This window comes from Citrus sinensis, chromosome 2 (assembly GCF_022201045.2).
Source record: "Citrus sinensis cultivar Valencia sweet orange chromosome 2, DVS_A1.0, whole genome shotgun sequence".
Classification (NCBI taxonomy): domain Eukaryota; kingdom Viridiplantae; phylum Streptophyta; class Magnoliopsida; order Sapindales; family Rutaceae; genus Citrus; species Citrus sinensis.
The window spans coordinates 24755017-24777667 of NC_068557.1; the positions used below are offsets into that span (position 1 = coordinate 24755017).

Consider the following 22651-nt stretch of genomic DNA (forward strand, 5'->3'; position numbering starts at 1 on the left):
ATACAAGCCCATGTTTGGTAAGTTAAAAGCTACAAAAACACTGCATAATGGGCCAATCTAATGCGGCAAACTGCCGCTTGCTCTTTCCTTTTCGTTTCCAACTTTCCAGCTTTTGCTAACTTTTGCTTTTACTTTAATTTTATTATAATAATAATAATAAATATTATTTTTTAATTTAATATTATATTATTTAATATTTGTTTCCTTTTCATTTGCTCTTTCCTTTTTTTTTTTGTTTCCTTTTCGTTTCCAACTTTCCAGCTTTTGCTAACTTTTGCTTTTACTTTAATTTTATTATTATTATAATAATAATAATAATAATAATAATAATAATAATAATAATAATAATAATAAATATTTTTTTAATTTAATATTATATTATTTAATATTTTTATTTTTACATTATAATTATTAATATAAATAAATGATTTATTGTTCAATAATATTATATTCTATTTTTTATTTTTACATTTTAATTTATTAATAAATTTATAATTTATTATGACTAATAATAAATATTTAAATATGAATAATATTAATTTAAAATTAATAATAATATAAATATAAATATAAAATATTAATACAATTTAAATATATTAATATAATATAATATTTAATTTAAATTAATCAAAAAAATTATTACAGTACAGTGTAATACCAAATATTGTACAGTATTATTATAATACAATGCTAATGCAATACAGCATAATACAATACACAAGCATTAAAATAATGCAATACAGCATAATACAATACGTGTACCAAACGCACCCTAAGAGCATTTTCAAAACTCATTTTCTCTAAATAAAAAAATCATATTTTAGATTCAGTTTGTAAATGTTTTTCAAAAACTATTTATGAGAAAACGTGCTTAAAATTCTTACAAAAAACATTTTTCGAGAAACCATTTTGCAGATTCATTTCAAGAAACATTTCCTAAGATAGTTTCCAAACACATTTTCATATTCATTTTTTTAAATATTCAATTTTATCACATTTTTCCTAATTACACTTTGTAGGCTATTAAAATCGTAACACATTAATATTAAATCATTGGTTCTCCATTATTCATTAGTGTATTTCGCTCCCACACTACAGTTCACACCAAGTATCATTATTGTTTTTAAGCCCAAAACCCGCCACTCAACAAAACAACAACCATAACCAAAGTTGCAATATGAGCTTATTTAGGTCATGTTAATGCCTAAATATATGAATTTTCAATTAGCCCCAATTTGAATTTTCAATCGCATACCACTAAATTTGAATTTTCAATTAGCCCCAATTTTATTTCAATCAAGAAGGAGTCAACTCTTGTGACACATGATCGGGTGAATTTCTATAAAAAAAAAAAACACATGTTACAACTTAAAATTTGGCATGCTATAATTGCTTGCTTGGTATGAATCAAATTCGAATGGGCTTTTTTCTCCACGCACAAACCTCCCCGGCTCCCCCCCCCCCCCGCGGGGGGCGGGGGCCCCTTCTCTTGTCAGCTGTAACTTGAAGGATTCCATTTTGGACCATCCTTCTCCCCTTCCCTTCTACATATGTAGCAAATTAAGTATAATAATGGAAATAACAAACGATAGAGTTGCTTGTGGGGAACTGTCATTGTGGACAAGAATTGCTTTACTGACTTGGCTCAATCTTTATATAGGTTCTTAAAAAATTGTACATTCAATCATTTTTCTCTTGGCATTTAGCATTTATAATTGTACATCATGTGCCGTACGCTACCGAATGCAATTTATGATTGGTGAAAAGTTACAGTAAAATTATTCAATTAATTTTTATTCTATTATTACTTCCCCATAAGTCACAAGCTGGAATAGCTCAGTTGGTTAGAGCGTGTGGCTGTTAACCACAAGGTCGGAGGTTCAAGCCCTCCTTCTAGCGGCATTTTTGAAATGTTTCGCCCTTTTTTTTTTTTTTCTGGGATAGATTTCACTTATTGTTTCTTCATCTACAGTTCTACATTTACAAATTATCGCAATTTAGGTAGTTAGTCTTTTTGTCATTGAAAATTAGTGTTACTATCGATTCACTGCTATTAAGTTTACAAATCAAATTGAAACTCCGAATGAAAATCTCTAAAATTGAACACCTAATGAACAAAAAATGGTTGGCTATAAACCCAATTAAAGTGAAAAGAGACGTAAAAGTTGAAACAATATTAATTATCGTTCATTTTATTTGGTGGAAGTCATGACATTAAAAATTGGGACCTTTATGTAGAGCTGTAATATTAGTACTTAGAAAATGAAAATGCTTTATTCTAAGTGACATTGACAAACATATTGTTCGAACCTATGTGTTTATTTAACTTATGCTTTCATTGAAACAATATGATAAAAGTAAAAAGGATCTATAACTTATATCTACTCTTTTGAATATTTTAACATATGCATTAATATTATTGACTAGCTGTTTTCTGTTTCCGTCAAAATGTATCACACAGTGTTAATGAACCAAAAGAAAGTGTTTTCAACTACCAACTAGTTTTACACTTAATATGAATTAGTCTAATTTTCAATACGCTATCATTATTAGATCAAATACTTGTGGGCTTCAAAAGGCTTTTAGACAATGGGCCGTCTTTCGGGAAGGCCCACAATGCTCCCCAAATGTTGTCTCAAAATTTGCTAGCGAATCTCCTTCAAACTTCCAAATTAACATTATTCAAAAATAAAAACAAAATCCATAATAATATCATCGCTCTAAAGTTGACCGGAATCCTTTCTTAGAGTTTCATAAAATTGTTAGAAATTTCATTGTAATGGCTTTCATTTTCTTTGATATTATGAGCATTATATATAATTATCCTCAAGTATGGACGTCCATTTTTTTTTAATGCAGACATATTTTTAAATTATTCAACTTAAAAAAATTAAAAATCAATTCTCTTAAATTTCATATTTTAAAAATATATCCGCATAAAAATTAAATAAAGACGTCCTATCAATAAAAAGTTTTTGAGAGCATAAAGAGATCTATTTAAACTTCTCACTTGATTAACTTCAGAGGCCTCATCATCACATTGTCCTCGTGATCCAAAACCTGCATGCGTTAGAGGTTAATTTAATAACGTAAAATCATAAAACTTTGCCATTGAATGATGAAAAGTAAACAAGAAATTAAGAATTTACTTACATGGCAATGATACACGTAACCAGGCTCGGCGGTCGGATCAAACGGATACGATGCATTAGAATGTATGTAAGAAAACCTCACCAATATTTTTGTCACGTATCCTGGCGTCATCTTGTACACGTTCTTCCACCCCTTCTCATGTTCCGACACCTCTAGTTTCTTGCCACGTGCATACTTGCTTATGTGGCACTTGCTAGCGTCGTTGTATTTTGTCATACAAGCTTTAAACTCTTCCAGTTTCACCAACTCCCTCTGATCCAACACCACAAACAGTCCCAGATGAATGTGTAATGGATGATTGTCCTCCGTTAGATTGATCACATTCCACACTTCACTGGTCCCAGCCTCGGGTGTTTCAGTCACGGGTTCCTCGTATGATTTTCCATTGATGAACAGATGTGTGGGCTCATCAATGTCGCTTGTGTACTCGTACATAGCAATGTAACGTGTCCTCGATGCACTCGATGGATTAGGAGATGGGTATTTTATCAACTTCTCTGGTACGCGCCACGTGTCAAGCTCGTGATTTTTCTTTATGATAAATTTCATCACCTTACCATTGGCATCATTGACCGGGTCACCTGATGGGTAAGGATACGGTGCGTCGTTTGCTAGGATAGCAACGTCAGACTTTGATTCCGAAAAGTCAATGACCACGTCAGCAATTTCCGATGGGGCCAGAAGGGTCTCATTGGTCACTACTGGTCTTCCAAGGTATGCTGAATCAGCTGCCACGTGGATGAATCTCAGACCGTTGGTGAAGAAAAATCTATAGAATCTGGCATTGCTGGCATTGATGATGCGGAATCTATATTTTCGACGTCGTACCGTCATACGCGGCCATGCTTTCCCGTTAACAATAATCGCGTCACCGAAATACTCAGGTTGCCACTGTGGGTGTATAGAGGGGTTATTTCCTGTAGAGTTCATGTATATCGAACCATCGGTGCGAAAGCTACGATCAAAGACGACCAACGGTCGATCGAACTCATCACCGCTGGGGAGTCTAAGTGGGGTCTCAACATCGTGATGGCGAATAATGTAGGCCCCAACTAAGCCAGCCAAAAGGTTGATCCTAGTCAAGCCCATGGCATGATCATGGTACCACAAATTCCCCGGCTGTTGCATGTTGTGATAGTGGTAAGTTTTCTTAGTCCAAGTGGGTCCCTTTTCTTTAAATCCAGCGGTGAACCATGAATTTGCGTTTCCATCACTCTCGGGTTCATCAATGCCTCCATGGAGGTGCACTACAGTAGGAATTCCCTTCTTCTTGCGTGGAATGGCAGTTGGAATTGTGGGGTCCCATGGAAGTATGTGTTTTGAAGGGAGATGATTTTGCCACGTCACGTAGGTGTCAATCCCATGGAGGGCCTCGATGGTTGGACCAGGGACTGTAGCTGTGTGCTTCGATGTACCGTAGGCATACACTGGGGTTGGAGGTAGGTCTCTGTGGAATTTCTGCAATAGAAAGAAAAAAGATGAGCCAGAAATCGTTGATTAAGAATAGTATAATAATGAAGTCGGGGTCCCCCGCATTGACTAAACAAAATCAATGTACAGAGAAAACCAAGGCAAAAAAATTAAGGACATGTGTCACGTGGGCTTGTGGCCTAAATAAAATGCTTGTAGATAAAGTACCCCCTTTTTTTTTTTTATTAAGGTGATTTTTCTCATCAACACGAATGCATCCTAATTCTTAAGTCACAATTGATGTCAACAAAAGAGTAAGAGAAGTTAATTAAAAATAATTTTACATACGAAATTTGAAGAAAGAGAATCTTTCCAAATCCTTCATGTGCTTTAAGCACATGTTTGGTTGCGAGTTTCAATTGGTACTAATACTTAATGGTTTCTACTTTCTACTTTCTGTAGGTTTTTTAATCTTTTAATTTTGATTTAATTTTTTGCATCATTCGAGGATTAATGAGTTATTATTTATTGAAAAAAAAAATGAACTTAGGTTAAGTCTTGGAGAGAGAACTACACATTGTGACAGAAAATTCTGAAATTTTTATGGAAATTAAATTAAGGAAATGCGTAAATATATATAGAAGCTTGACTGTTAGAATGTGAAGAGAAATAACTATTACTTAAATACTATTAGATGCGGTCTTGAAGAAGAGTCACTCGGCAACTGCCTAATTGAATATATACCCAATGAACCGGCCGAATGGAGAAAAGATAGATAACACTGCAATCATATGTTCATATTTTATAGCAAGAGATCGCCAATAAGCAATACTTAGGCCTCAATGAATTGATTGAATATTACAAGCTTCTGAAATTAGGATTCAGGTGCAGAGATATGTTGAAAATTCATGCACGTATAAGAGTAATCAATAAACACATAGTATGTGTCGAAATTCTATGATGGAAAAAATGGCCGGCTATATCTTAATTCAATTACTTGGTGCCCAAAAGACTGGCCCAGAAAAGCAGTGAATCGAAAAAGCACTTTTGAGTAGAAAGAAAGAAAGAAATGATTTAAATTACGCTTACCCATTTCTTTTTGAACATGCCAATCTTGAGTTTCTTTGGTTTTGGAGCACCATTTGCAGCGTCTTCAAAGCATTTTATTTTAGGCATATCTGGAAGCTCATCAACAAACATCTCCAATTGTGATGGATTTATTAGCCTTTCTTCTGTCCGTGCAGCTGAGCTTATCATCACTCTCGCCGCGGCCAAAAACATCAAATAAAGAAACAAAACTCTCTCCACGATAGCCATTAGTCTCTTGGTTGCATGCAGAGAGAGTAAGAAGAGAAGAAAATAGAAATTAAAGCGAAATTGTGAATGTGTATGTTCAATAGTTGTCGATGAGAATTATTGAACGAGGAGGCCTAAATTTTTCTCTTGGTGGTGGGGTTCGATGTTTCTGAAAAAGAAAGCTAGCCTTGTGAAAGGAGCTGCCCAATTCCAGAGCGTGCATGACTTTTCGATATGGAAGTTTTATGACATCTTTTGTCTACTTCCCTTTCTAATATGTGGGCAACAATTTTTTTGCCTTGCACGGATTCTTGAAATTAACAAAAGCTTAATAAATTGTTTTGCTTCTGTGGTTTGTTGGTGCTCTCATACTCTCGTACATTCTTATGATATAAGGTTGTGAAAAAGATAAGCACTCAACTCTGTCGAGTTAGCACCTACATAAAATTTGGTTTTATTTGGAGTTGAATTAACAGCTACAGATTAATTGACAATCGGCAAATAGGGATACTCATAATTTATAATTATTTATCAATAATCTTTGACATAAATGAGTTGTATCGAACGAATATCTTACTGAGCATATATTCTATTCTCATTGTCTCTACTTTATAAAAAGATTATTCTTTGTCCTTTCTCATATACTTTGATATTGAGTATTGACATTATTCTCCAAGTAAATAATTCTAGTTTTAAAATCCACTTTTCTCAATGGCTTTCCCTAGAAAGTACATAAATTAAAGTAAGTTAAAGCAAATGATTCTCGACCTATTTGGTGGCCATTTTTTTGCTGGATGTATTATAATTGTATATATTAAGTTCAAGAGCACTATGTTAGTGAGATTACAGGTTGGCCCATAAAAACAAGGATTAAAATTTAAAAAAAAAGGTGAAGGATAAAAAAAAACAAATCAAGAAAATGATATGGTAATTCTATCATTAAGTTCAATAATTAATGCATACCCAGGTAGAAAATATAATTGGTAAAATGTTAATGCTAGAAGGGCAGTTATGGCTGTTATAGTTACCACAACCAACTGACTCCGAATCCACACTGTCCAAAAAATGTTGATAATTTATGTTGAAAATATGTATGGATTAATCGTTTCTTGAAGTCAAACGTAGTAAACTTAATATGGAAATTACAAAATTGATTGAATATTAGTTGTTTTATAATAATTAGTTGTCAGTGGGCGGAACCCGTGGAAGCATGGAAGCAAGCAAGCAATTAAAATTTTGTTTGTTATTGCATTTTATCTTTTTTTTTTTTTTTTCTCCCCGTTGTTGTGAACAAAATGGACCATATACTTCAAATCCTAAACATAAAATTTAGTTAATAATAATAATTTAAAAAAAGAACGAAGAGCATTTGATAGAATATATTCATGTCTAGCTTCTGGCTTCTGCCCGAAAACATCGACATGATCAGTGAAGAGAGTCCACATGTTTGATCAAATAAAATTCCAAAAAAGGGACCATCTTTTGGCCCCAGGTTTTGCATGGAATCAACTCTTCACAGAAGCACTTTTGTTTCTTCCGTCTGTCCTTGTTTTCATTTTTTGGACCAATTTTGGTTCGTTTAAATTTTTAATTTAATTTAATTTTTGGCAAGAATTGGATTCGACACGACAACATTAGTACTCCACCTTCATATTTGCAATTTTGCAGAATGCATTTCAAACACCAAGCAGCAATTTCTTTTTTTCTTTTTCTTTTTTTTTTTTTAATTCGGTTCACCATAATGAAAATTTAATGCGGTAATTCTTTGCTTTTCTTGTCCGAATTCCATAGATGGAGAATGACTAAGGGATTAAAAAAAAAAAAGAAAAAAGAAAAAAAAATCCATCCGTCAAATCCAGTTATTATCAGTCATCATTGCAAAGTGTAATTTTCCAGTTCTGCTTGTTGGTGCTGTCTCTGTTTAGAGGTCATGAACTATGATTGATGCCATCTTTTCAGGTGATCAGCGAAGAAGCACTTTCAAATCTTGTCCCGGATTATATATTTATTTGCTTCTTGCGCTGCCTTTGTGGATCTCCCAAGTGTAAAGCACCTTCATATATATATATATATATATATATATTGGTTTAGGCATTACCTACTTTGTTGAATGGGGCAATTAATGACTAATTGAAAAATCTGTAGTGATAATATAGAAACTTAATTAGTCTAAGTGGCCCATGAGTGAAAATTTGATATCACGTTCGGCACTTGATTGCCCATGAACTTTTCAAGTCCGCGGTAAACACCATTAGCAACCCTTGGTTATCAACGAGTAAGTTTTTTATTTATTTATTTATTTTTTTTTAACTTTTGATTGCCCATTAGTTCAATACATTTGATAACCTTGACAATTAATGTTCTGTGTAATAATATAATTATGAATTCTAAATTTTTAAATAATTTAATTATGGTGCTACAAGATTTCTTGTACCTCAGTTGAGTGAGGTGTCGGCTCCTCCCCTTGTTTGTAATTAGGAGGTGAGATGAATTGTATTGTGAACAAGAACAACAGTCAAATTAATCTCATAAAATGAAAGATTAAATAAGTAAGAACGATTTATTTGTATTGGCGGGTGTGAAAATTATAACAAAAAGGGCAAAATGGAAATAGAGTGGGTGTATTGAGAACTTAAAATCAAGAAATTAAATGATGGTTACTTTAGAAATGGGGTATATTGAGATAAAAGCGTGGGTCTACTTGTGATAAACTTTAGGCATATAGCATTCGCTGGGACCCGACAACAAAAAGGGCACCTAATTGTCGAACCCATTATTAATCCAGCTCGACCCGAGCCCATTTCGGTCGCCCGCCAACTCGTTCAAAAATCCTCCCTCAATTCCCGGCCAATTCAGAGCTTCATCCTTCTTCTTAACATATCTAACCAAAGCTAACTCAAAATCCAAAACCCAAGATCAACAAATTTCAACAATGGCCGAAGTACATCTCTCAGAAACCTACGCATGCGCGCCATCCACCGAGCGCGGCCGCGGAATTCTGATCTCCGGCAATCCGAAAACAGACACCATTCTCTACTGCAACGGGCGGTCCGTTTTGATCCGCTACTTGGACAAGCCGCTCCACGTGGAGTTCTACGGGGAGCACGGGTACCCGGTCACCGTGGCCCGTTACTCGCCCAATGGCGAGTGGATCGCGTCTGCTGACGTGTCGGGGTCCGTTAGGATTTGGGGGACCCACAATGGATTCGTGCTTAAGAATGAGTTTAAGGTTTTGTCGGGTCGGATCGATGATTTACAGTGGTCACCTGATGGGCTGAGGATTGTTGCGTGTGGTGATGGCAAGGGAAAGTCGTTCGTTCGCGCCTTTATGTGAGTTTTGTTAATTATTGTTAATATTTCTAAGAAAAAAACACATGCACAGACACTTGAAAAAAAAAGAAAGAAAAAGGGGAAGCACTTTTTAACAAGTTAAGTTTGGGTAAGAAAAAACATTTGAATTGCTTTTTTAAATGTTTTAAGAGAAATTGCGGCTGCAATAGACAAAATCGCTTACGGGGAAAAAGAAAAAAAAAATTACAGAGCGACGGATTTCAGTTTCACACTTCGGAGTGAAATGATTTTGCCACCATCAACTACTAAAAATATTGACCCTATCGCTTTCTTGATATTAGTGAATTAGATGAAGTGATTCCTGAAAAAGCATCAACAGAAATATTCGGTGCAAATGCTTTTAGTGCTTGGAATTGTTATATATTAACGCAATATTTTCACGTGTTGATGTAGGTGGGATTCAGGCACTACGGTGGGGGATTTTGATGGCCACTCCAGGCGTGTCCTGAGCTGTGAATTTAAACCAACAAGGCCATTTCGTATCGCCACATGTGGGGAGGATTTCTTGGTGAATTTTTATGAAGGTCCACCATTTAAGTTCAAGCTGTCTCACAGGTTACTAACTTTTAAACTGGTGTTGTTCCTTTAATGCTTTCATGGTTTTACAAAATTCAAAAGAGATCCTGACATGGAACCTCAACTACGGTCCTAATTCTTTGTGAAGCTGTGAATGGGCTAAAATGAAAGACCTTATGAGTACATGTTACATAGTGAGAGAGTCACTTGTAGAGTTATTCTTTAATGTTTCTTACCATATAATGTTTCTGCGCTGGATCTGCAGGGAGCACTCAAACTTTGTCAACTGTATTAGATTCTCACCAGATGGAAGCAAATTAATTAGTGTAAGCTCAGATAGGAAGGGTTTAATATACGATGGGAAGAGTGGGGAAAAGATTGGAGAGTTGTCCTCAGAAGATGGTCACCATGGCAGTATATATGCAGTTAGTTGGAGTCCTGATGGTAAAAAGGTAAGCTTCGTGTTTTGTTTGATTCGGCTGCTTGAAAGTTCATGTCTTGTAAGGAGATTTGCATTTATTAATTTATCAGGACTGAGGTTTTTTGATAAATTTTCCCACACCACAGTGTTGTATGATTGCAAGGTTGTTTGCCTGCTACATGTTTGGGTACATTCTAATGTTTGTATTGAACAAACTCAGGTTCTCACTGTGTCTGCTGACAAGTCTGCCAAAGTTTGGGAGATTCTTGAAGATGGTAGTGGGGGAAGGGTAATTAAAACATTTGCCAGTTCCACATCCAATGCAGTGGAGGACATGCTTGTTGGATGCCTTTGGCAGAATGATCATCTCATCACTGTTTCCCTTGGTGGGATAATTAGCATTTTTTCCGCAAGCAATCTTGATAAAGCTCCTCTATCATTTTCTGGACACGTGAAGAATGTCAGTACATTAACTGCTCTTAAAAACAGCCAACAGACAATCCTGTCCAGCAGCTATGACGGTGTCATCATTAAATGGATCCGAGGTGTTGGGTACAGTAGTAAATTAGAGAAGAAATATGATGCTAAGATTAAATGTTTAGCAGCAGTTGAAGAAGTGATTTTTACAGCTGGGTTTGATAACAAGGTGCCTATAGGGGAGAACATATATTAATTATTAGTCTTGTTTATGTTGACATAAAAGGATAAAGGGGGTTCGTGTTTTTATCTTCTAAAAGAATTCATTGCAGTAAACCTCATAACAATCATTTATCTTTCATTGCATATTGGAGTCAATCATGTATTAACTCCTTGATTCAAAAAGTAAATCCTAGTTGAGAAGATAACATCATATGTATTCTGACTTGTGTGCTGTACACTTGTATTAAAATTTTCGAGTGCGTTTTGACTTAACTTGCATCATTAATAATTGATCATTACTTTTCTTAATTGACAGTGATTAACTTTTACCGAATTTTCAGGTATGGAGAGTTCCCCTGTGCGAAGGGGAATGTGGAGATGCAGAGCATATTGATGTTGGTAGTCAGCCTTTGGACCTGAGCCTTGCCCTTAGTTCCCCTGAACTGGCTTTGGTTTCAACTGAATCTGGAGTTATCCTGCTTGATAGTTTGAAAGTGATGTCAAAGATTGATCTTGGGTTTACTGTAACAGCATGTGCAATTGCACCTGATGGAAGTGAAGCCATTGTGGGTGGTCAGAATGGGAAGTTGCACATATATTCCATCTCAGGAAATACTCTTACAGAAGAAATGGTTCTTGAGAAGCATAGAGGTGCAATTACTGTGATACAATATTCACCAGATGTATCCATGTTTGCTTCAGCTGATGGCAATCGTGAAGCCATTGTTTGGGACCGTGTGTCCAAAGAGGTAAGTTAGTTGGCTCAAATGACAGGATTTCAATTCATGTGATGTAAAAGAAGGCTTTCTCATTGTTGGATTTATGCAGCTTGTTTGTTACTAAAAGTCTACCACCGTCTCTGATCAAGTCTAAGGCTCCCTCTTAAATGTCATGCATTCCTTTCTTAAGCTGTTAAATGTTTCTGATATTTATTTTCTTGCAGGTGAAGCTTAATAACATGTTGTTTCACACTGCTCGCATCAATTGCCTAGCTTGGTCTCCCAGTAGCACTATGGTGGCTACTGGTTCGATTGACACTTGTGTCATCATTTATGAAATTGGGAAACCTGCTTCGAGTCGCATAACGATAAAGAATGCTCATTTGGGTGGAGTCTATGGCGTGGCTTTTATGGATGACTTTAACGTGGTGAGTTCAGGAGAGGATGCTTGTATACGTGTGTGGAGATTAGCAACGGAATAAGAGGAAAGACTACTGCCTCCTACATGCCTAATGCAGGTTTGTGATAGGAAGGTTTTGTAAATGAAGTATTCATGAAATTGCTTCGGTGGCATTGCATAAAGGAAATGCCACAAAATATAAGGTGGCATTGCATAAAGGAAATAGTAGCACAAGAAGTAAGAAAATAAAACAAAACAAAAGGTCATGCTTGTTCGATATTGTAAGTTCATATCTAAAATTCTTGTATAATAGTCAATTTGATGCAGGAAAGGAAAGGAATTTGTGGATAGGATTTTGTTGTAAAGACTATGTGACTCTCAGTAAGCTAGGAATTTTATTTATTTATTGTTGTTTACCTATGACATTTAATATGTGCAAGTTTTACATGATTTTGCATACAAGTTGCATTAATAACGCAGCTCATGCATATTAGGGGCATTTAGGAATTTGGTCGGATATATTGTTGAGTTAGCAGGTAGTTACTGACTACTGAGAAAGAAACTTGGTAAATGAGCACTGCCCAATTTGTGCATGAACAAACTACAGAGTTCACTCAAAGGAAGAAAATTATCTATGTTCGTTTCTCTTGTCGTCATTGGTAAAAAATTCTGTTTTACATGATGCAGCAACTAGACTGAACTCTATTTGTTCCAAAGGAAATGTTTGAAATAATGGCTTTTCCAGTTATACTTGAGAAAAATTTTGTAATTGTAATTTCTTTCAGATAATGTAAGATGTTGGAAAATAAGGAGGTAAAGCACAAGACTAAAATTCATAGGTCGGCCAAATGCTCAAAGATAAATGTAAAATTGTAAAGGGTTACATCTTTTTCATTGACGTCAATGACTGGTCCATCAAATCGCCTATTGATACTGCATAAATGAATTCAATTAATGACTTGAATGTGTGGATTGTTAAAGGGGAGGTAGAAATGTCACAAAATCCAATATTTTATTCTATAGAAGATAGAAAATCTCATAGACCCTCAAATCCTGGTCAACTTTGCAACTTTAATTTCAGAAGTTTTTTTTTTTTGCATAAAGAAAAGCTTGTTTTTATGATACCTTTCAGTATATTAAAACGATCTATTATAATTCCCATGTTGCAGGTAGGAAGGTTGCATCTTAAATTATGCCATTGTCAAAACATATAGTTGTGGCATGTACTTGTGGAGGGTAATATTGCAGTTTTTAAATCCCAATCCATTATTGCCACAAACTTATAGTGCTTGCTTGCTGCAGCTTGGGACTTGATTTGTATAGCAGGCTTTGCAGCCAATGGATCTGGAGAGATTGATCCTAGTAATATTTGCTTTGCTCTTTATCAATTGTCACGTACATTTATCCAAATCCAATTAATTTGATATGAAAAGCAAACTGCAAGAGTGCACAGAGGATCACAGCCAGGGAAGCTATTGCGAGCACAAGCCTCTGCAGAGGAAGCTCTGGCAGACTAACAGAATAAAACGACACTTTAAGATGATAAAGGTGATTTTGTGTTTCCCTTCTCGTATAGCATGTCTACATTTTTTTGGTTCCTTGGACAAAGAAATTTGTTCAATGTTTGTGATAGTAGCACTTCCGTGTATCTGTTATACAAGGTTATTACTCTAGTCCTCTGAGTTTGTTTGTCAATTTCTTTTCAGTTACATGAGCTTTATGTGTTACATTAATCTTTGGGTAACAATTACAGATATGTTGTTTGCTTTGTATTTTATTCTCTTTGCAAAGTCACATGGCTTTCTAATCATATAAAACGGATTGATCTTAAGACTTATAAAGTGAGTAGTAGGCCTCATCTTTCTTAATTCCATGTTGGATTTTTCTAATCGCAATTCATTTTGCACCTAAGTTACTTTTTATTAGTAAATACTTTTGTGCATACCATCATGCCTGTATCACCACACCAGTGCTTGGCAATATTTTCATTTCCCATAGTTGAGCCACTCACAGTTTGTTTATTTTATTTTACAGTCCTCTTGTCGGTGACAGGCATCACTGTCAACTACACCAATAATGCACGGAAATAACACGAGCATATCCACCTAACGTGCACATAAATTCGATACATTGTCAACCCAGCTGTTCCTACCCTCTGCACAAAGTGTCATCATGTGTCTGCTCATACTACAGTGACCAAGGTCACCTTGTCTGCTCTTGGAATATAATAAAGGAGAGCCTTTAAATTGAGCAAGGAATGGTCCTCAAATTCAAAAACCGCACACCAAGATTAATATTCATGTAGTTATTAGATATCAATCTCCAATTCTGGTTGTTAATTATTAAGTCTTATTAGTTCATAATATTCCTTAGATCAAAACCAGTCCTCAAGCAAAGACAAACCAAAGCAGATAGAGCTGGAATTAGATAAAGAAGTAAGACATCATGATGTTAACAACTACACAAGCACACTGATAAGAGAATCACTAGGACATCAACACTAGTCCAAATACAGTCAAAAAGCAACTGCCACTTGCTTTACCGAGAGAGAATTTTCAAGTCAAACAAACAACATTCTCTCCCTTTTACATATATCTATTTTTCTATTCATTACATTATGGAGCAGCTGCTTGTGTTCTCGTCGCTGAACATATGGGTTGTTGCTGATGCTACAGAGTGGTCACCGCTATAATTAGGTTGCTCAGGATAGGAGTATGGAGCTGGGCTATAATTATAGTAGTATCCAGTGTTTGGAGGAACAAAAGGGGACCTATGATACATCATCTGGGGTTGTTGCATGGCATGCCTGTTTTGCATGTTCATGTTCATCATCATTTGTGATGGATGGTTCATTCCATTCATGTTCATGAGCATGGCTGATGGGGGGTATTGACCTGTACCATTTGGAAATCCTGCTGCTGCAGTGGAATTCTGAAAACCATTGTTGGGTTGAACCGCTTGAAACCCATTCAAGCCATTGGCACTGCCTCTTAAAGCAGTAGCAGCGGACGGAATATTAGCACCGTTTCCATGAAATCCAGCAAGATTCATCATAGCATTTATATCATTTCCCCTTTTGACATCCCCACCACCACCACCACCACCATTGATGTTTCCACCATTCAAAACATTGTTCATTTTCAGAGCTTCCATGGTTTTCTGATCAATCCCATTAGGATTAATGACCTTCATTCCCACATTCTGATTCGGGTTCCCTTTCTTTCCGGCATTTCCATTTCCCACATTGTTGTTCATTTTATTATTAGTGTTGGAGGCTGCAGCAGCAGCCATGGCCCCGACAGCTTTCTTTGCATTATTTGCATCCACAGCTTGCGGCCTGAGTAAACCAAGTTGACCCAGTTGGTTTGCTTTGAGAAACGACAGTTCATCTTCATAGTCTTCTTCATCATCATCAAAATAATCATCGTCGTCCTCAGAGATGAATGTGGGGAACTTCTGCTGGTTTTTGAGGGGCTCAAAGCCCTTCATCAAACCCTGCTTTTGGCCTTTGTTGTTGTTCTTGTCATCTTTGATGCAGTTGTTCTTTTGATTCTGGTTTTGGTTGGATTTCTGAGACCAAAGCTCAGCATGCTTCCCTGCTCTAACCAGTTTCTTGATCAATGTTGCAGAATCAACACTTCCTGAAACTGTCACTTTCTGCTGCTCTGCATCTATATTTACTTGGTAAACTCCTGTAACAAAGGAGACAAATACAAATGCAAATAAATTAGACATGCATAAAGACAAATTATTAAGACGTGTTTAGGACATTCCACAAACCTATGTCCTATTACCTCTAGTGACGAACAAGAAGCAGATCATTAATTTCTGGGTTATCACTTATCAAGACTTCCAAAGGTGCCAGTACTCGTTACGAATTAAGGTTGAAAAAATTGGTCAAACCAGACCATCAATGAATTTCATCATACTTCACATAAATAATTCACAAAGAGAAATCGTCTTTCTTATTATCTAAATCCTAGAGAGTGAGATGATTCAAGGCAATAGTGGCAGGAAATGATGGCAGAACCACACAACCAGTAGTAAGCCATGGCCATGAAAGTACAGCAACCAACTTGGGAAACACACTTCCCTAAGGTCAAGGTAAAAGTTTTAGGTTCAGTTAATAGGTATTTTTCTATCGTGCAGAACCATATTTCCTAGTAATTTTTCATACATTTTCTCAGTAACCAAACACCACTTCAGAAAAGTAATTATACTAAATACCAAAAAGCAGGCAAAACATTCCACAAATAGGTCTCCCACAAAGAACAAAAGTGCAACACTTGTTTAGAGGGGAAAAAAAAGAAAGAAAGAAAGAAAGAAAGTGATAAGAAAGCGAGCACCTTCAATTCTCTGAAGCAATTTCTTGACTTTCTGCTTACAGCCATCACAGTGGATGTTCACTTTGAGGACGCAGGTCTGCAGACAAAGCAAACAACAAAAAACATGAAGAAAGATTCTTGAGGAAAAGACGTTATCCACTTTGCTAGGACAAAAAGAATTACAATAAAGAAGAAGAGACTTTTAAAAAATAAATAAATAAACAAGATAAAAAGAGAATGTGGTTAGGAGAGAAAGACCTGGATCTTGAGAAGCTTAAAGTCTTCTTCTTTAGTCATTTCTTCACTTCAGGGTGCTACCTGTTTGTACCGTGAACGAAAGCCTACAAAGCAAAATAAGGAAAAGTTTAAAACACTCACCTAAAAGCTAGTGGGGTTTGTTAGCTCTAAAACAATAGAAAATAGATTCCACTTTCTTTACTTTGCTGTAATCTCTTCTTGTAGTTGTTGTTCAAAAAGCAAACAAAAGAAATGCACATGGGCTTTGGTGCTTCAGAGATAAAAATTATATTGACATTAGTAGCAGAAGCAAAGAGAGACAAAAGTCATGATAGAAATGAGAGTTGGAAGAAGGATATATAAGTAAACTGAAAAAAGAAAGAGAGAGAGAGAGAGAGGTAGAAATGGTGGTAGCTAGTGGCTAACTGAGTACTGAAATGATGTGATTTAACTTTAAAAAACTGAGCCGAAAAACGATAAAAGAAGAACAGCGACTTGACAGGCCGACTTCTATCCCTGTCCCTGCTGCTTTGCTTGTCACAGTTAAGTAAGTAAAAGCGTTTTTTATTTTTCTTTTTGAACTTCTTGAAATCGAGAAAAAGTTGATTAATGTGTTTGAGCTTTGTTTGCGAGCAGTGCATTGGTTGTTTCAAACTTCGAACTTATTTCTCTTATGGTAGTCAGTTCATTGATTCTTGAGCCCAACGGGCTTGTCTAACTAAGTCTTAATTCTCGCTCTAACATATTGTTTGATTGGGATCATAATATTTCACTTTCCTCTGCGCAGTTCGTTGGACACCAATCCATAATCCATAACGGGTTTAATTTTTTTTTTTTTTTTATCAAGTCAATTAGTTCAAATGGATAAAGATTCTCTTTTTATTTAAACTCTTACCAATCTTTAAAGATCTTATATCATATATTTTTAAATAATAATATATATATATAATTTAATTTTTTTATTTTTTTATTTATTAACTATCAATCATCTATGTGTATTTTTACTCAAAAAATAATCCTAACCCAGTTTAATTATTAACATCATAAAGCCACAAATGATTGTGCAAATAATGTTGCATAAATTGACATGAAAAATATAATAAAAATTAATCATTTGGGTTTTATCATATTTTTTTATTCAACCAATAATAATATGCCACATTTCTTTGTATAACATTTCTTGTACAAAATTATTTGTAGATGCATCATTAATATATTAAACATGGGAAGATGATTGGGTAATTTTTAAAAACCTCCCCTGAGGTTTGGACTTGTTGCAAGTAGATGGCGAGAATTGATTTATTTATAAAAAACCCCCTACCGTCAGTTAATTTTAACATTGACCGTTAGTTGACCGTGCAAAGACAATATTACCCTTAACAATAGTTTATAAACGAAAATAACTAAAAAAAAACCAAAATTATTAGCTATTTTACCATCTTTAAATTATTGATATTTTCTTAAAGTTCCTATAAAAAAGATAAAATTAAAAAATTAAAAAATCCTCTTTAAATTATTGATATTTTCTTAAAATTCCTACAAGAAAGATAAAATTAAAAATTTAAAAATGAAATAGTCATAATCTTTACTTATGATATTGTAAATTTTTGGAATTGACAAGGATAAAATTGTTAAAAAATAGGGTTTGTGCTTTTCGCGCCAATAATTTTGGTTTTTTTTAGTTATTTTCGTTTATAAACTATTGTTAAGGGTAATATTGTCTTTGCACGGTCAACTAACGGTCAATGTTAAAATTAACTGACGGTAGAGGGTTTTTTACAAATAAATTAATTCTCGTCATCTACTTGCAACAAACCCAAACCGTAGGAGAGGTTTTTAAAAATTACCCGAAGATGATTTGGTGAGTACTAGTTCCCACGCTTGCACACATCGTAAATTTTTGTGATATTTAGTGATTAGCACTGAAGTTATATATTAACTAAATAATATCATGAGAAGAACCACAATCCATTAAATCTTACTCATTGAATATGTTTAATTGATTAGAATATATTGGAAATGTTTGGTCAAATATTCAGATTTCCACGATCCTATGTCTATACGAAGTACTGATGAAGTCCAATTGATCACTTATAAGTAATCTAATTACAACCTACAAGTAACTTCAACATTTCTTGCGAGTGATTCAAACGTGACGATGACAAAAAAATTGTAAAAGTAATCAAATAATGACTTTTAAGTATTATAGGTTGACATAAATGTATCATAAAATTTCTCTCTCTATGGGATTAATCCAATATTTTCTGATCTTAAGAGAAAATCTTGATAATTACTTTGAAATCCGTTCAATGAAATCATGACATTTATAATGAATTTTTATCGTAAGGGTTTGGTTATGTTGGAGTTATTATACGATAAAACACCATTTCATAACCACACGATCAAAATTATAATGAATTTTTTACTATTTATCACTTTGCGTGTGTGGCTGAAATCGTATTTCACTATAGATCTGCTCCAACATAACTATAGTCTTATCATAAAATTCATTTCTTCTCACTTTACAATTGATTAATATTAAAAAATAAATGTAAAATAATATGATGATATAAGAATTAAAAAGAAGAAAGAAGATGATATAAAAAAAAATTGCACAATTCAAATTTGCGAAATCACGTCACAGCTTCGAAAATTAGTTTTAAATCACAAATTTTAAACGCATTGGATGGAGGCTGATCAAATAACCGGTCAATTAATACAATTAATCATGTGGGCCTGGCCCAGTTAAGACCATTTTGCTAAGTTGTGCTTCCCGTGATAAATTAATGGTCATGATAAATTGCTAATAACGTAACGTAACGTAACACGATATTATTATTATATCACGTATCTGACGATGTCCCCGTGACTCGTGGGTCCACTGGTGTGTGCACGACAATTCGGGTCTCAGTTACGAGGAAAAGTTTTTTCTTCGGTTGAAGTCATTTTTCATTTACACCCTTTGAATTAGTATTATTTCTTCATGCTCCCTCATTATTTCATTTTCTGCCCATTCATTGAATACCTTATCGGTTTATATCCCCGTGAGAGTACAAACATGCATCTAGGATTTTGATTTTGATTTTTTCAATTTGGAGTTTGGAGACCATGTTTGATGGTCCACTGAAAGCAAAATTAGAGTTAAAACTTTTTCATTCGCTTGTAATCATTATGTCATTTACACTCCTCACTTTACTAATTCTTATAATTAACTTTGCAAATTTATATATCTTCTAGGATCTGATCAAGTGGTATTTAATTAGTTTTATTAATTGACCAATTGAATTTGAATTTTTGAGAGAAGTAAGAGAATAAAAAATTAAAAATTTGACTTTATCCACCCCTCTACTTAAAAATATATATATATAAATCTACAAATTTTTAAATAGATTATGATATATTTTTTTAATATGAACTTTTTATCTTGTAGGTGACATCGCCAATAAATGTTTTAGAGTATAAAAATGAGTTAGGAAAAGCTAAAATTCAAATGTTTTGTATTTAGAAAATTAATGATCCATTCATAAGCGATTAGTTATTTAAGGATGTTTTAATAACATCTTAAATTATATAAACAAACTAAAAAAATGAACACGTAGTTCATTTATTGAAAATTCTAAAATCCTTACCAAAATAATCACTTATTTCCAATAAATGCTTCTTGCAAAAGCTGCTTTCTGCCAAGAATTTGGACATTTGATACTCTGCGCAATGTTTGCCTGTGTCTATTACATGCATGGCCCATACAAGATTCTTATTGGGTTCTGCACTTTACCCTCTTAACAACTCGGTATTGATGACGATGGAGACATGGAGTTCCACCGGCCAGAGTAAAAAATATCCTTCCGATAAAATTAAACCAAACTTAAAGGACTCAACCATGCAAAGGAGAGAAAATTCAACAACTTCTTAAACACAATTTCACCATTCTTGATGATTCTGAAAAGTCTGCAAGCTGAATGTGAGATTAAACTAGAAAAGACCAAAAGCAAAGGAGAAAAAGTCGACTTTTTAAACACTTTCTTTTGTTCACAATTCCCAAACAAAACTTGTATGGGGGATTGTTGTTTCTTGTTTCGTTGCTTGCTTGCTTTTTTGAGTTTTGGTCCTCGCGTATTTAGGCTTAGTCTTTGTTTATTACTTTTTCAGAAGCCAGGAGCCAGAGGCAGGCAAAAGCAAACATCACGCAATCACACAAATGCTCTAACCCAAAAAAACAAGAAAAAGAAAAGTTCCCTACTAGGGTTTTAATATATAGCCTGTGTTGGCTGTGTTAGGTTCCATCATTACTTGCTCCCTAACGCCTGCAACAATCTGCATTCTGTCCGAAGTAATATTACTGAAAAGGGTGCCTCTAAGTTACGTTAAGCGTAACTTACGTTTTTTGTCTTTTTTCTTCTGGCGAATTTCACACGAGTCCTTGTAGTCTTTATGTTTATGGATGTATTTGCCTTCTTTTATCAATTATACATCTATTTTTCATTCTTTCCAATGTTCTTATTATTTTTTTAAATAATAACATACGATTATCAAATGGCCAAACCTAGGTTACGTGTAACGGAACATACATTCAAGAAGTGAAATATCTATTGGCACCCTTGAATTTTATGGAAACTACATTAATTGAATTAAAATGGTAAATTAAAATATCAAATGGTATCTATTAATCAGAGTATATGTTGATAATGCCCTTTAATCAGAATTAATTCTTAGGAATGATTTTAACGGTAATTCTGAAAGCTATTGCATGTTAATTTTGAAGTCTGTCATGTATATTTTTTATATTTTTTATATAATTTCTCTTTAATTTAATTATATAATTAAATTACATGCAATAAACCTACAATTCAAGACTAGGATTAATAAATTTAGGACCAGAAGTTTATTCTGAATTTATAGATTTGTATGAATTTGATAATCATTTAATAATGTTTAAAGAAATAAATAAAACTTTAGAGAAAATAAAAAAATCGATAGGAGGGATGGAAGAAGACAAATACATCCACAGCTGTAAAAATTGAAAATAAAAAGAATTAGGAGGGCTCATATGATATTTGCCAAAAAGAAAAAGACAAAGAACGTAAGTTACATTGATTGTAACTTAGGCATTCCCTACTGAAAAAATAATAAAGAAAAGCCCTTTTAAATTCTCTTCTCTATCTTCTCTTTAAGTACTCCCCCTCACCTTTGCTTCTGAATCAAGTCTGTCTGATTTATTGGGCTCGCATTATTATTGCTTTAACTGCCACTTACCTTTTGAGAAACCCGTGTGATACCATCCTGAGGAGTGAGGAGGTGCGGTAGTTTGAAGTGTTTTATGTTGTGGAAAAAATATAGGTTTAAAAATTAAACTATTAATAAGTTAATATTAAAAAAACTAGTGGATTGCACAAGAATCCTCTATTCCGTTGCAGGGTAGTGTATTAATGAACTGTACAATAAAATCTTGTACTCTGTTACACGATAGAATATTAATGGCTGTCCGTGTTAAGGAGTTAGAAGTTAGATCAGTTTCTCACAAGTTTTCTTTATCTTTTGGGGTGTTCTTTCCGAAAGAGAGGTTCTTCTGAGGAAAACTAAAAGAGGGTATGATACAATCTTAATGTGAAATAGTAAGTAAGATCTTCATCAAGATGTGTCATGGGTTCCACATATTTTGGATCCCATGCGATGGAGTTATGATATATGATCTACACTCTTTTTATCTGGGTCCCATCTTTGATCTTCTTTGGATACTGATATCGTCACACAAAAACACAGTAGTTGCCTTATTGGTCTTTGGACTGTGATATGTAAGTAGTGTCATCAGAAGGCGTTCTGCTTACCACTTTTGTATACGAAATGTCAAAATGCTCAAGTTTAGTGTTTTATATAGGGTAAATGAATAAGGTAATAGGAAAAAATCATCACTCAGTCTAATTCCAGCAATTTATTCATTGCCCATTTACAATATAATCTGATATTAAAATAATAAGACAAACTAAAGTTAGAAAGTCCACAATAGATGATATATGTGGTACAAATATAATAACTTTCACATGTTATATGTCATTTTAATTAGGTGCTATAAAACGAGGAAACCCAATAGGCATAAAAGAGAGGGGACAGAAAAAATAGGGTGGCTTTTGAGTTTTGACCGAGCAGCATGAAGTTTTTAAGAAGCATGCTGTGAACAGCAACAGCT

At 34.3% G+C, this 22651-nt stretch overlaps 3 protein-coding genes and 1 non-coding gene across 7 annotated transcripts; 2 read left to right on the forward strand and 2 right to left on the reverse strand.

The window, feature by feature from the left end:
- Positions 1–1825: 1825 nt before the first annotated feature.
- On the forward strand, positions 1826–1899 carry TRNAN-GUU (transfer RNA asparagine (anticodon GUU)). Its single transcript has one exon. It is a non-coding gene; the product is annotated as a tRNA-Asn (tRNA).
- A 756-nt stretch (positions 1900–2655) lies between these two features.
- Positions 2656–6212, reverse strand: LOC102623723 (multicopper oxidase LPR1-like). Its single transcript, XM_006494982.4, has 3 exons — positions 5653–6212; positions 3154–4611; positions 2656–3060 (listed from the first exon to the last, which is right to left on the reverse strand). The coding sequence occupies exons 1-3, from the start codon at positions 5878–5880 to the stop codon at positions 3007–3009; spliced, it is 1740 nt and encodes a 579-aa protein (XP_006495045.1). The 5' UTR covers positions 5881–6212; the 3' UTR covers positions 2656–3006.
- A 2298-nt stretch (positions 6213–8510) lies between these two features.
- On the forward strand, positions 8511–14304 carry LOC102624015 (actin-interacting protein 1-1). 4 transcript variants are annotated; one of them, XR_003063441.2, is made up of 8 exons: positions 8511–9189; positions 9604–9765; positions 9992–10178; positions 10368–10793; positions 11128–11535; positions 11730–12023; positions 13075–13453; positions 13940–14304. XR_003063441.2 is itself a non-coding variant. In XM_006494983.4 (7 exons), the coding sequence occupies exons 1-6, from the start codon at positions 8792–8794 to the stop codon at positions 11985–11987; spliced, it is 1839 nt and encodes a 612-aa protein (XP_006495046.1). In that variant the 5' UTR covers positions 8511–8791; the 3' UTR covers positions 11988–12023; positions 13075–13677. The 4 variants fall into 4 exon arrangements, 2 of the variants coding, with proteins under 2 accessions (XP_006495046.1, XP_052291267.1); XR_008052463.1 differs by lacking the exon at positions 13940–14304 and having other exon boundaries at positions 13075–13141; positions 13208–13677; XM_006494983.4 differs by lacking the exon at positions 13940–14304 and having other exon boundaries at positions 13075–13677.
- On the reverse strand, positions 14293–17018 carry LOC102624490 (heavy metal-associated isoprenylated plant protein 37). The gene is made up of 4 exons (XM_006494986.4): positions 16670–17018; positions 16489–16571; positions 16252–16327; positions 14293–15597 (listed from the first exon to the last, which is right to left on the reverse strand). Exons 2-4 carry the CDS (start codon positions 16525–16527, stop codon positions 14516–14518), a joined length of 1197 nt encoding a protein of 398 aa, XP_006495049.1. The 5' UTR covers positions 16528–16571; positions 16670–17018; the 3' UTR covers positions 14293–14515.
- Positions 17019–22651: the final 5633 nt, after the last annotated feature.

What these genes read in the sequence shown, in the direction of transcription:
- LOC102623723 (XM_006494982.4), bottom strand. Translation starts at nt 5,880, where the DNA reads ATGGCTATCGTGGAGAGAGTTTTGTTTCTTTATTTGATGTTTTTGGCC. An exon ending in GCATGTTCAAAAAGAAATGG is followed by an intron (nt 4,612 to 5,652) that starts GTAAGCGTAATT and finishes TTTCTATTGCAG; the next exon opens with AAATTCCACAGAGACCTACC. An exon ending in GTTACGTGTATCATTGCCAT is followed by an intron (nt 3,061 to 3,153) that starts GTAAGTAAATTC and finishes TAACGCATGCAG; the next exon opens with GTTTTGGATCACGAGGACAA.
- LOC102624015 (XM_006494983.4), top strand. Translation starts at nt 8,792, where the DNA reads ATGGCCGAAGTACATCTCTCAGAAACCTACGCATGCGCGCCATCCACC. An exon ending in GGAGTCCTGATGGTAAAAAG is followed by an intron (nt 10,179 to 10,367) that starts GTAAGCTTCGTG and finishes GAACAAACTCAG; the next exon opens with GTTCTCACTGTGTCTGCTGA. An exon ending in GGGACCGTGTGTCCAAAGAG is followed by an intron (nt 11,536 to 11,729) that starts GTAAGTTAGTTG and finishes ATTTTCTTGCAG; the next exon opens with GTGAAGCTTAATAACATGTT.
- LOC102624490 (XM_006494986.4), bottom strand. Translation starts at nt 16,527, where the DNA reads ATGACTAAAGAAGAAGACTTTAAGCTTCTCAAGATCCAG. An exon ending in TTAAGCTTCTCAAGATCCAG is followed by an intron (nt 16,328 to 16,488) that starts GTCTTTCTCTCC and finishes CTTTGTCTGCAG; the next exon opens with ACCTGCGTCCTCAAAGTGAA. An exon ending in ATTGCTTCAGAGAATTGAAG is followed by an intron (nt 15,598 to 16,251) that starts GTGCTCGCTTTC and finishes CCTTTGTTACAG; the next exon opens with GAGTTTACCAAGTAAATATA.